The sequence below is a fragment of the Mirounga leonina genome, unplaced genomic scaffold (assembly GCF_011800145.1).
Source record: "Mirounga leonina isolate KUSES-001 unplaced genomic scaffold, KU_Mleo_1.0 Mir_165, whole genome shotgun sequence".
NCBI lineage: Eukaryota > Metazoa > Chordata > Mammalia > Carnivora > Phocidae > Mirounga > Mirounga leonina.
In genome coordinates this window covers 35,169,509-35,183,714 of record NW_023270415.1, presented here as the reverse complement: position 1 = coordinate 35,183,714, position 14,206 = coordinate 35,169,509, and the positions used below count along the sequence as shown (strand labels likewise).

Here is a 14,206-nt window from a genome sequence, read left to right as displayed (position 1 = left end):
AAAAGAAAGTCATTTTGAAATATACTGAAATTAGGGGCACCTGGGTGGCTCAGTCAGCTAAGCGTCTGCCTTCAGCTCGGGTCCTGATCCCAGGGTCCTGGGATCGAGCCCCACATCGGGCTCCCTGATCAGCGGGGAGTCTGCTTCTCCCTCTCCCTCTCCCCCTGCTTGTATTCCCTCTCTCGCTGTATCTCTCTCTGTCAAATAAATAAATAAAATCTTAAAAAAATATATACTGAAATTAATATGAGCTCAGTCACAAATATATTTAAATTTAATGAAATAGCTTTCACATATACTTACAATACTTGGTTAGAAAATACAATCATTTGAAAGTTGCTAAGATAGTAGATCCTAAAACTTCCCAAAACAAAGAAAAAATCATTTTTTGTATCTATTTGAGATGACAGATATAAGCTAAACTTATTGTGGTAATCATTGCACAATACATGTAGGTCAAGTCATTATGCTATATATCTTAAACTTATACAGAGGCCGTTCTTTAACATTTTAGCCATTCTAATAGGTATGTAGTGATATATCATGATTTTAATTTGCACTTCTCTAATGATAATGATGTTAATATTTTCATGTACTTACTTGTCATATATTCTTTGGTGGAATATTTGTGCAAATATTTTGCACATTTTAAGAATAGGAAAACAACTGCACAAATATTGAGGTTTCTTTATATTTTGTGGAAAGTCCTTTATTAGATACATGCTTTGGAAATATTTTCATTCTCTTAGAGTGTTTCAAAAAGCAGAAATACTTAAATTGTGATAAACTCTAATTTACTAAGTTTTCTTTTATGAATCATGCTTTTGATGCTGTACCTAGGAAATGTTTGGCAAGATCTGGCAAGAATGTAGAGAAACTGGAACTCTCATAAACTGATGGTGAGAATGTCTAGTGGTGCAAGAATTTTGGAAAACAGTTTGGCAAATTCTCAAAAAGTTTAACATACACTAACCACGTGATCAAGATGCTCTACTTCTAGGTGTTTACTTAAGAGAAGTGAAGGCAAACACCTATACTAAGACTTGTACATGAATGTTTACGGCAGCTTTGTGTAATAGCCTAAAACAACCCAAATGTCCATAAATAGATGAATAGATAAACTGTGGTGTATTCATATAGCACATTACTATTTCAGGACAAAAAAAAAAAAAAGAATGAACTACTGATAAACAAAACAACATGGATGAATCTCCAAATATCTGTGCTAAGTGAAAGAGCCAAACTAAAAAATAGTATGTACTCTATGATTCCATTTATAAAAAATTCTAGGAAACGTAAACTAATCTATAGTGACAGAAAGCAGTTAAGTGGTTGCTTGAGGACAGGGGGTGGGATATAAGGTTGGGGAAGAAAAAAGGAATATAAAGTGCACAAGGAAACTCTTGGGAATGATGGATATGTTCATTATCTTGATTGTAGTGATGGTTTCATAGATGTATACATGTGCCAAGACATATCAAATAGTATAATTTAAAATATGCATTCTATTTTATGTAAATTATGCTTAAATAAAACTGTTAATAAGATATGCTACATATCTACATTTGACATTTGTCAAAATCTAGCATGACCTGCAAATATATATTGGGGAAGTATATATGTTGGACAAAATCCTTTTTTGAAGTATTTATTCTCCATTCCATAAATGGTACTATGTCCATATTATATCTATAATACATATAAAGCTCTTTATATCAACAATACATAATTAAAGCACAATAGAAAAGATGGGTAAAGGCTATGATCAGATTGCTCACACCAACACAAATAAATACAAATAGCCAATAAACAAATGAAGAAAAATTCAGCTCAAGAAGGAAGCGAAGAAACACAAATTAAAATAATTATGTGATATCTTTTGTCATTGTTCTATGAAATTGAATTTTTTTTTTAAAGCGAATGTTCACTGCTAGGGGCAATATCAATTAGTTCACTTTTTCCAAAAATAAATGTGGCTAAAAATATCAAGAATACTTAACATTATCTGTACTCTTTTACACACTAGTAATTCCATTTCAAGGAAATCATCATAAATAGCCAGAAATTTAACACTTCCTCTTAGCTGAAGAATCAGGTTCTATTGCTTTCAAATAAGAATACTAAATGCAAAAAAATTTAAAAACAAATAGGAACGAAGTCTAAAATTATTAAATTTGTAACATCAAAAAGCAAACAGTAGAGAAGTAATGTGTGAAAATTTTTAGGCACAATAATTATTACTAAACACATAGAAAATAAATGCTTCAAAGAAAAATTTTTGCCAATATAGTTTTCAGGTCAGGTTTGTTGACAGGATCTAATGCAGAAGAAAGAGCACCGAACCATACGCTGATGGAGTAACTTGCTGTACAGCAAACCCAATGTAGTGGCTCATTTTGAAACTAAACTCCATGCAGACTATGAGATAGGCAGTAGAGTCTCAAATCCACTGAGAACCATAAATGAATGTTGCAAACACATTACAGAATATTATCACACTCTCTTTAGCCAAATCAAGGTATGTGCAAGCCACACGTTTATCATGTCAACCTTGAATAGGAAACCAATTAAACTGCTGTTTTGCAAGAATAAGTGTTTATTGGATGAAACAGAAGGAGAGACAAATAAGGAATCATGTTTCAAGCTTTTAAAGACCACCAAATAGTTTATTACCTCTCTGCAATTAGACCTAAGATTTGACATTTAGACAACAGTGACCATGCAGACCTACACTCTACTAGAAACAACCAAATCTTTCTAAGAGTTTCTAGATATAGTACTACTTGGGCCTAGACTTGATTTCCTAAGTCTCTCCAAAACAGTTCTTTATGCCAGTAGATAACAAATCCGAGAGTACAAAAGCATTCTTCCCGTACATATAATGCACAATTTTATACATAGAAAACTAAGACATCTTGCTTGATAAAGTTAGAACTTTCAAGATGACTTTGTGAATAAGTAATTACATTAGGAAGGCAAGTAATGTCCTTTGTAAGGCCATAAATAATATTTCTAACAAAAACTTGCATTTTTGTGATAATTTCAGAAAACAACTGTTACAAGAAATATTTTAAAGACATTATATTCCATTGTCTTATTATATCTATAATACAACGCATAACAAAAAAACCCATTAGAGTCATTTCATTCTGATCTCTCAGTGCACAATCTCTGCTTTCTATTACATTTATAAATCTAATATAATATGTACTTATACCAAATACTTAATAAAATATTTCCGTGGAAAAAAAAGATTCTAACTTGAAATGCAAAATGAAATAGTCACTCAAGAAGTCACAGCTTTAACATTCACATCTATGTTGAAATAATATACAACTTATTATAGACATAATGTTTGTGTCATCCCAAAATTCATATGCTAAAATTCTAAACCTCAATGTTACAGTGTTAGGAGGTAGGGCCTTTGGGAGATGATTAGGTAATGAGAGTGGAGCACTTATGAAATGGGATTAGTGTCTGTGATATTGTCATTTATAAGAAATATAAATTTGGTCATCTGAGTATATATCTAGTCTTCATCCATAGTTCCTGGCTCACAGCTCCCAAAACCCTTGGAATTTCCTTAGTGTTAAGATTGACAAAGGTGTCTCTGGTTATTAATGAGGTGACTTTTGGACCCAACCTGAGGATGAGAGCTGGTTAACAAAAGAACCAAGGTTGGTTTTAAAAGGTTGGAACTTTCAGTCCACACACCCCCTCCCCCAAACTCCCAACCCTTCCCACCTCCAGGGAGGGAGAGGGCCTGGATATCAAATCAATCACCAATGGCCAATGATTTAACCAATCATGACTTTGTAATGAAACCTCCGTAAAACCAAAAAGGACAGGGTTTGGAGAGCTTCCAAGTTGGTGAACAAGAGATTTGGGAAGAATGGTGGCCCACCCTGAGAGGGCATAAAAGCTTCATGCCCCTTCCCATACATCTTGTCCTACGCACCTCTTTTATCTGGCTGTTCCTGTTATATCTTTTCATAAGTGATCAGGTAAGTAAAATATTTCTCTGAGTTCCGTGAGCCATTCTACCAAATTAATCAAACCCAAAAAAGGGAGTTATAGAAATCTGTGATTTCTAGCCAGTTGGTTAGAAGGGCAGGTAACTGCTTGGACTTTGTCACAAGCATCAGGGGATGGGGAGACACAGTCTTGTAGGAGTGAATCCTAATCTGTGGAAACTGATGCTCTGTCCAGAGAGTGTCAGAATTGAGCTGAATTCTTGAACACCTTGCTGGTTGGTGTGTGAACCCCCACAACTCCACACATTGGAATTGAGTCTCAGAATACCTAATTTAGTGCCCTTAGAAAGAGACTCCAAAGAACTCTCACCCCTTCCTTCATGTGAGGACACCGCAAGAGAGCCATCTATGAACCAAGAAGAGGGTCCTCACCAGACACAGAATCTGCCTGGATCTTAGATTTTTCAGCCTCCAGAATTGTAAGAAATAAATTTCTGTTCAGCCACCAGTCTATGGTATTTTTGTTAGAGCAACCCAAATGAACTAAGACATCTGCACAGTGAAAAAAAAAATTTTGCAAGAAACATTGTAATAGAAGATATTTGCTTATTTCCAAATAATAGAACAGCATAAAAATATCATTTTTAAAATACTAGTTAATTTGTGACCAAATACTAGTTTCTGAAACTTCAGTATGAAAATATTACTGGCAACTTTGTAAACTAATGTAAATATAATAAATAATTAAGAGGCATTATTTATTAATAAACTGTAAGGGAAATTTGCATCCTTTCTTGAAGAAATAAAAAAATGGGATACATTGTTATTCTAAGACATTAAGAATCCTTTTATACTCAAATATAGCAAGAACATAGTAAAATCTTTTGTATGAAAACGTATCAATAAATGTAAGATCCTTTGGCAAAGGGAAGATTGACTTGTACAGTGTGTACCATGTATGACAGACTAAGTAATATGCACCGGGCTTTACATTTTTAACTTCATTTAGGTTTCACAACAATGATCCTATGAGTTGGATCCTATGAGTTTTATTTATTTTTTTTAAGTTAATTTAATTTTAATTCCAGTATAGTTAACATAAGTGTTATATTAGTTTCAGGTGTGCATTTAGTTCCAATCTTATATCATAAATGATCACTGTTTTCTGTCAAAAATTTAAATTACTTGTAATATTCACACCATTCTTTATTAACCTATGTTCCCTTTTAGCTTCAAATAAAGATTTTCTTTTCTAGAGGCAAGTCCCCCTCCCTCATCAGTCAGTTTTTATCCAAACTCTGTATTTTTAACAGAATTAACCCCACAAAGTATTTTTCTCTCATCAGCATACAGCCTTAAAATATAGTTTGAGATTACAATTCCTCATCTTATATGCCATTTCACTGGAAGACAACAGTGTAAGAACCATATTGCATTTGGATTTTAAGCAGCCTAAATCTAAAAAGCAAAAATCCTCACGTCCTTCTAGGGAGCAATTCCTCTGAGTCATTCCTGAGAAGAGCTTTGCATCACTGCTCCACTGAAACATAATGATCTTCTGATGCCTCATTCCCTCAAAGGAAATATCTTTAATTGGAGAAAGTAGGAGAAAACACAACTGGGCCAAGTTTTCTCAAAGGATCTTAAACTGTTTTTCACAGCTCATTTATAAGTTTGTTTCTTCTCCTACCCTTTCCACGACCCTCAGAAATATACATGCATGTCACTTTTCTTTTCAGAAATTAGTCACTTATAGGGGCGCCTGGGTGGCTCAGTTGGTTAAGCGACTGCCTTCGGCTCAGGTCATGATCCTGGAGTCCCTGAACTGAGTCCCGCATCGGGCTCCCTGCTCGGCAGGGAGTCTGCTTTGCCCTCTGACCCTATCCCCTCTCATGTATTCTCTCTCATTCTCTCTGTCTCAAATAAATAAATAAAATCTTTAAAAAAAAAAAAAAAAGAAATTAGTCACTTATAAAGAAACCAATTATTTTTACCAAAGCAATCCATAATTGCATTTTAAAAGCTGGTCACTGTTATAGGCAGTGTAATCAAATACAAACAAGTGAGAGTGTTAGATCATTTGTCCAGGATACTGGCTGTTAGTGGTCAAGTTGAGCAAAGAATATGATATGCTTCCAGGACTATCAATTGAAAACTGCTCATGTCTTAAAAAAATAAATAAAATCAAGTTCTATATGTCAGACTGAACTCCCTAACACAGAAGTCAGGCTACAGTCATCTCTCACCGAGACCAATTCCACATAGCCTCCTGAGGTCACCCTAAATCTCCTGCACCCACAGTCATCTCTCCACACATGACCTATACTATTTAAATCATAACATGTCACTCCCATTTTGCCAGTCACAGCAAGATTAAAAACCTACCAGGGCCTACAGGACTCTAGGTGATGATCTGGTTCCTGGCTACCTCGAAAGCCTCATTTCCACCTTGTCCCCTCACTCATGCATTTTCATAGCACTGGCCTCCTTGCTAAATTTTTCTTTTTCAATTTACAAAACATGCTGCCATCCTGGGCTCTTGCATTGCCGTAATGCATTTCTCTAAGATACTTGATTGGCTAGCTCTCTGATTTCATGAAATTATCTGATCAATGTCACCTTTTAGAGAAGACTTTTCTGATCATTTTCATCATACCCTATCCCCTCATTCTGCATAGAGTTTTTCCTTCCTAGCATTTATCACTAACTGATGTAATACATATGTGTTTATTTTTTCATATTTTTTTAAGATTTTATTTATTTATTTGAGAGAAAGAGAGAGAGTGAGAGCAGGAACACAAGCAGGGGGAGTGGGAGACAGAGAAGCAGGATTCCTGCTGAACAGGGAACCCGATGCGGGGCTCGATCCCAGGACCCCAGGACCCTAGCCGAAGGCAGATGCTTAATGACTAAGCCACCAGGCACCCCAATACCTATGTATTTATTATCTCTCTCTCTTACACTAGAATATAAGCTCCCATGAGGGCAAAGATATTGTGTGTCCACCACTAAAGTCCCAATACCAAGAACATTGCCTGAAACATATACAGGAGTTCAAAAGTATATGTTGAATTCATTAATTAATGGATGCAAAATATTAAGTCAGTAAAATTATAAATTAAAATTCTAAGTCATGTTTTAATTCATAAGCTTTGATGTTGTTTATTCATGATCCATTTCCCCTTCCTTCTAAAATACTTTCTCTTTTGAAATGCTATCCCTTACCAATTGAATGTAAACTCAGTAAAACTATCAATAAAAGTGTACTGTCCCTCAGCATTTATCCAAGGGGTGGGTACAAAAACAAACTACAACAATCTGACTCCTTATCCCTGAAACTAAAGTGTGAGCCTAAAAACTCCCAATCAAAAATATTTATAGCCAATGGAGTCCAGTGTTGTATATTTTTAAAAAGATTTTATTTATTTGTGAGAGAGAGAAAGCACAAGTGCACGCAAGCTGGGGGAGGGGCAGAGGGAAAGGAACAAGCAAGACTCCCCACTGAGCAGGGAGCCCAATGCAGGGCTCGATCCCAGGACTCGGGGATCATGACCTGAACCGAAGGTAGACACTTAACTGAGCCACCCAGGTGCCCCGAGTCCAGTGTTGTATCTTGAGGGGACATCCAGAGGTGCTCTAGTTCATATCATCTCCAGTATCTAGTAGTTCTTGTATTTGGGCAGCTATCCAATATTCTTCCATAGGTTTCCTTTCTACCCCCTACCCTGTTTGTTTGTTTGTTTGTTTGTTTGTTTTAATTAACCAGAATCAGTTCCTGTTGGTTACAATCCAAAATAAAAAATTTAACAGAAAGTTTCCCAACTCTTTTTTCTATCTCTCATCTTTCCCTCTCAGTTTGTTCTCCACACATACTTCCCAATTACACAGCATCCTTTAGTTATCAAACCCCACCTCTCTGAAGACATCTCCCAGAAATGCCATTTCTAATGTTTAATGTTTCAAAATCATTTATCACTCCTCCCACCTAGCACTGTTTACTCAAAGTTGCTGAATTAAAATAGAAGTTAAGTAATCAATACGACTAAGCCAAATCTCACCAAGTTATCAATAAGCAATAGCTTCTTTTTTTGAGAGAGAGAGAGAGTGTGAGCATGAGTGTGTGTGGGGGGGCTATTGAAGAGGGGCAGAGAGAGAGAGGGGGAGAGAGAGAATCCTCAAGCAGGCTCCACACTCAGAGCACAGAGCCCAGTGCGAGGCTTGATCCCACGCCCCCAAGATCATGACCCCAGCCAAAATCAACAGTCAGATGCTCAACCAACAGAGCCACCCAGGTACCTCTAAGCAACAGCTTTTTAATCTTGCCATGCATATTTGCATTTCTTTAAAAAGAGGCTACTGTTACTCAAAATTTATTTGTTAAAATTTCAGTCAGGATAACAAAGTGAAGAATTTTAGAAAGCATAAGGTAGTTACTTTTAGGGAAAATGTGTTAAATCACAACACTAAGGCAGCGCATCAATCTGATCACAGTTCAATTAGAGATAAAGAGGGCTACAGGGGTGACAACTTATTCATCAATAAACAGATTTTAGTTGAACTACTTTGTCTGAGTACATAAAGCATACAGCCCCACTGCAAATGTGATTGAGTCACAGAGACTTACGATGTTACTAAATATGGCTAACATACCCTAAGGGCACTCCACCCATCCCCTCTACCAGAGTTTTTGGGGATGGGGGCAAAACCAACATTCATTTCTAACCCGTATAATATGACAAAGGTGATAGGATATACACGTCCTTGATTAGGTTATATAAAACTTCATCTTAGCAGAATAGGAGAGACAGAATCTCCCTTGCTGGCTTTGAATATTTAAGCTTCCATGTTGTGGGAAGGTCTGAGAGATGGTGATTCTGCAACGATCTGCAGGCCTTTAGGAGCTGAAATGGGCCCTACCTGAGAGTCAGGAAGAAAGAAGGGACCTCAGCCCTACAACTACAAGGAGCTAAATTCTGCCAACATTTACGAGCTTGGAAGAGGACCTCATGCCCCAGAAAGGAATGTAGCTCCACGAACACCTTGATTGAAACCTTGTGAGACCTGAGCAGAGGACCCAACTATCCCTTGCCCAGAGAGATGATAAATGGATGTTGTTTTAAGCCACCACGTTTATGATAATTTGTTACACAGTAATGGAAAACGAATACAATAGTGTACCAAGGAGACAAGAAGATAAAAGCCATGTCTGTAGAAGAACAAATATAGATTGTGGACTTAGCACATTCACTGCTCTTTTACTGACTAGCTTATCATATCCACTTCAGAGCATTGATATGAGGATGAATCAGAATTTTATGTATAGAAATTAAAGCCTTGTGTGAATATTAAACATAAAAATGAGTTCCCTTCTCATATACTCTGCCCTTGTAACTCAGTGAGTGACACAGCCCCACCCATGGGCAGCTGTCAAGACCTTCTACCTTCATTTTGAAGTCATACTTGTCCAATTCTGAGCCACTGAAAGTGGGAGCTTGGCGAACTTCAGGATCTCTTCCACCTACCCACCCATTCTCTCACACGTGAGTGAGGGAGTGGGTTCTGGAAATTGCCGCTCTCCCAACATCTATCGTCTAGGGTATTTGGAGATTGGTTGTTAGATGGACTCCATGGAGGTCCACATAAGGATGCAGCAGTAGATTCTTTGTCTATTCTACCCTGTGTTTGGAGAGCCTTCTACCATGGCTCCTGCTTCAGTCTATTGCTAACACGGTATTGGGTTTTTATCCATTTGTAGTTTCCATCCTAACTTCAACCTACATTTACTTCTTAGTATTTTAACACCTTGCCAGAGAACCATAGCTACTTGAGCTCCTCCTGCATCTTAGATTAAGAACCTTTGTTATCTGGGAAGTGCCACTTTGTTATTTTTCAGAAAGACAAAGATTAGCCCCATTGAAAACCCTGCAGCCCAGCACAATCTGAAACCAACAGTGAGTAATTCACAGGTTTCCAGACCTTAAAAAATTTAATCCAACGCAATTTTTGTCAACATTATGGTTTAATGGAATGAAAGTGGCTATAGCTCCAATAACTTTCGGTGCTTTAGTGATTTTCTATCAAAGTATATTTTTAACATAATCACTGAACACATTCTCGTTGAATTTTCTATTTCTGCAGCTTACCAGTTTAATTATACCCCTATATGGCAGGTGGTTATAATTTCCTTCTCTACAATTCCCTCACACCTACTTTCTTATAAAGGGACTAGTATTTGCTGTGTTTATTTCATTGATGTTGTTGTAAGTAAAAGTATCAGAAATCTGACTATTCCCAAATCTCCTGGAAGCTCTCACCATATTTTGCCAAATTTGCAATGATAATTTTTTTTTCAAGTAGGCTCCATGCTGGGCATGAACTCAGGACCATGAGATCAAAACCTGAGCTGAAATCAAGAGTCAGCCGCTTAACCATCTGAGCCACCCAGGTGCCTCTGCAATGACAATTTTGAAGAAGAGTGTTATAGAATAGACTTCTCCAAACATAAATGCCAGATTTTTATTTTCTCATTCCATGCTACTGGTCTTTATTTTGGGCACAATTCTAGTCTTGACACTTTCTCTTCATTTTGTGTGTGTTTGTGTGTGTGTGTGTTGTCAATCCTTATTCTATTATCATAGTTTCCCAAGGTCTCATTTCAACTTTAATTTTACTCACAAATCCAATATCATCTCTGGAAACCAGCCTCCACCTAAATTTAATCCCTCCTTTCTCCTTCTTCTCCTTTTCCTTCAGGCAGTTGTGTCCCAATCATAGTACAATGTCTTCCAAGAAGTTAAAAAGAATATGAGGTAAGTTCATTTTAAAGCCTCTGTGATGGGGAAAACAGTTTAAATGCTGTGAAGCGCTGACAAGTAACCATAAGCTGATGAAATCTTAAACATAATTTTGATTTAACACAATCAGAAAATAACATCTATTTTGCTTGCAACTTAAAATTAAAATGTGCCACAGTTGGATATATTATCAATATATCCATGATATGTATGCCATGAAGATGGAATTGATGAAGACTGCATTCATCTAGAAACAGTCTTCAGTATTTCTACCTCTCCCGAATCAATCACTAATGGTAGAATACAATTAAAGCACACTTACCTGAAAGCAACTAACTTAAAAAAAAAAAAAGTGGAGATATTCAAAAGTATTATTCAACTACAAGAAGTAATATATTAAAAATACTTACAATTTCTTTAAAATATCCAGGAATTCTACCAACTTCTCTTCTAATTTTTTGGGCTCATATAAAGTAAGGCCACCACGTGCTTTTTTCACATGGATAGCTATATTGTGAGAATCGTCAGGTTGTTGGGGTTCATATTCTACTGTGTCTTCAATAGATTTTCTGAACAAAGGAACATAACAGATTATGGTGTTGCATATTGTACAAAAATGACTGACATGAACTCTTCACTGTCAAGAGTAGAAAGACACTGTTGTAAGATAATTTGGCATTTTAATAGTGTATGCCTTTTCAATGACTTAGTTTTTTTTTTTCCAATCATTAGTAGTACAGTTAAATACATCATCCTGTTAAGCCTAAACACTGACATATATAAAATATTTTCTACATACAGGACTTGATTACACATATTATAACTGTCTTAAGTGATTGAAGCATCTTTTGTAACTAGGTGTACATAATTTAAGGAAATATTTGAAGTCAATGGTTAATATCCTTCTCTCTATAGCCATACACTTGTTTTTTGTTGTAAACTTCATACCAACGATAAAAGTGCTTTTTAAAAATTTTTTTTTCCAACTGGTAAATTATGAACATCTTGAAAGCAGCCATTGTTCTTTATTGTTGTGCTACAGTATGTTATACACCCAAGTCCCCAGGAGATGTATGACTGAATGACCATTCTCCATTCATTTTTCTAGCCCCACGCATTCCTATTAAGAAGTCACTAAAAATCTCAGCTTTGGGCAGTGGCAGTATCGTAGCCAATGAGGTTTATCCAAGGCGCGATTATTGCTAAAAGAAATCACTAAAAATCTAAGAGCAAAAACTAACAATTTCTGTATATCCTTAAGAAAAAAAAACAATGTGGAGGAGATGATAAAAGCCCAAATGACCATAGATTACTGACTTGTAATTATATACATGAGAATATAAAAATCATACTTAAATATAAGGTAAACATGCGGAGTAATAATAATAGTAAATAATCACATTAACATCTAACATATACTTGAGCTTTTGTGCTAGTTGTTTTGCTAAACATTATATACACATATCTCATTAACTATGTGAAATAAGCAATATTATCCTCCATTGATAAGGAAATTTCAGGTTAAAGAGTTTATATAATTTGTCTTACCACTCATAGCTAGTAGCGCTAGAATTTCTGTAATCTCTCTGAAGTTTGCAGATGTTAAAGCTGAGTAGTAAAGCTTACTTATTTGATGTATACAGGAAGGAGATAGCCTAGCATAACTTACAAAGATAAAATTAAAAGCCAAAATCCATTTCCCCTTCCGTCACTTTCATGGAACCATTCCTTCCAAACCTAGAACCCCACTTAAAACTCTATCTCTAGTTACTCCCGTAAATAGTAGGCACAGTAAAACTCAGCAATGATAAGAATTCAGGTATAAAGCAATTGGCTTTCCTCCACCAAACCTGGATGCTAAAATGCAAATGGAATGAAGTTTTTATAATCTGGAGAAGAGAGGGCCATGGACTGGAGGGAAAGTGGGAGGTAGATATGGCAGACTTTGTGGCAAGAATGTGGAAAGTGAGTCTTCATTGGACCTAATATTCTTCTGGTCCAAGTTCATCATATTTGCCCAAGGCAGGTGACTCCTGGATTTCCTACTTTGTGTTGGAAATCTCAAGACAGCCAAAGGATTCAGAATAGTCCTGAGTGACATTTAAGCTTCTTGAAATTAACCAGGAGATACTAAGCCACCAAAAGCAACAGGAAAAAGTAGGTGGCCATACATATTAATTGATTAATTGATTAAATTGTGCCCTATGCTCCTCAGGAAATGGTAGAAAATTATCCTCATCATTATATAGTAATACTAGCAATAATGCAATACATATAGTCTAAAAACTTCAGTCATACAAAATTCAAGAATAATTTTATGAGAAGTTAGTAAGTTGTACAAGCAGACAAGGCAAGCGGGAGTATAGAAGGTCATGGATATGATTCAGATCTTTTCTGGAGAGCTATGTTGGGGATCTCAGACTTCTCCATCTCTCTATATTTCACAATAAACTGTACCTTTAAATTTTTTAAATTAAGTTTGATATGGGGTAAAATCTCTGATTCTTGTGAGTCTAACTTGAAAACTGAATCCTTAGTGTTATTCTCAGGCTTCTAAAGATATTTTTCATAAAGTCCTAGTCACTCTATGCTAAGATTGTGCCAAGATGGGGTGCCTGGGTGGCTCAGTCATTAAGTGTCTGCCTTCAACTCAGGTCATGATCCCAGGGTCCTGGGATCAAGACCCGCATCAGGCTCCCTGCTCAGCGGGGAGCCTGCTTCTCCCTCTCCCACTTCCCCTGCTTGTGTTCCTTCTCTCACTGTGTCTCCCTCTGTCAAATAAATAAATAAAATCTTTAAAAAAAAAGAATATAACTAATAAGTAAGCATCTTTCCACAAAGAAACTCCTGGCCAAAATGGCCTTAATGATGAATTCAAATTCTTAATAAATAGAAGCAAACACTTTCAGAAAATACAAAAGACAGTTATACTTTCCAGCTAGTTTTAGGAAGCCAACATAGCCTTAATATCAACATCTGTCAAGGATATCACAAGAACAGAAAATTACAAGCCAATATCACTGAATATAGATGCAAAAATTCTAAGCAAAATATTAATAAACTGAATCCAGTAATTTTAAAAGATAGTAAAGCATAGCCTAGTTGGGACTATACCAGGAATACTATTTCAGGTATGTTATTCAACACATTAATGGAATAAGAAAAATCATGATCATCTAAACTTATTTTGCTTATAGGAAAAGACAATGGGGTGCCTGGGTGGCTCAGTTGCTTAAGCAACTGCCTTCGGCTCAGGTCATGATCCCGGGGTCCTGGGATCAAGTCCCACATGGGGCTTCCCTTGCTCTGCAAGGAGCCCTCTCCCTCTGCCTGCCACTCTCCCTGCTTGTGCTTGCTCTCTGTCAAATAAATAAATAAAATCTTAAAAAAAGGAAAAGACAATGTCTCTCACAGAGAGATTTAAACATTCAAGATGAA

The 14,206-nt window shown here is 36.3% G+C and overlaps 1 protein-coding gene and 1 non-coding gene across 2 annotated transcripts in view; one reads left to right on the top strand and one right to left on the bottom strand.

The window, feature by feature from the left end:
• CNBD1 (cyclic nucleotide binding domain containing 1) overlaps positions 1–14,206 on the bottom strand; it is a 341,528-nt gene that overhangs the window by 277,570 nt on the left and 49,752 nt on the right. The window contains exon 4 of the mRNA XM_035012259.1: positions 11,179–11,337. Within this exon, the coding sequence (XP_034868150.1) occupies positions 11,179–11,337 (159 nt within the window). The remainder of the gene's footprint in view (positions 1–11,178; positions 11,338–14,206) is intronic.
• Positions 11,914–12,050, top strand: LOC118015509. Its single transcript, XR_004680662.1, has one exon. It is a non-coding gene; the product is annotated as a U4 spliceosomal RNA (small nuclear RNA).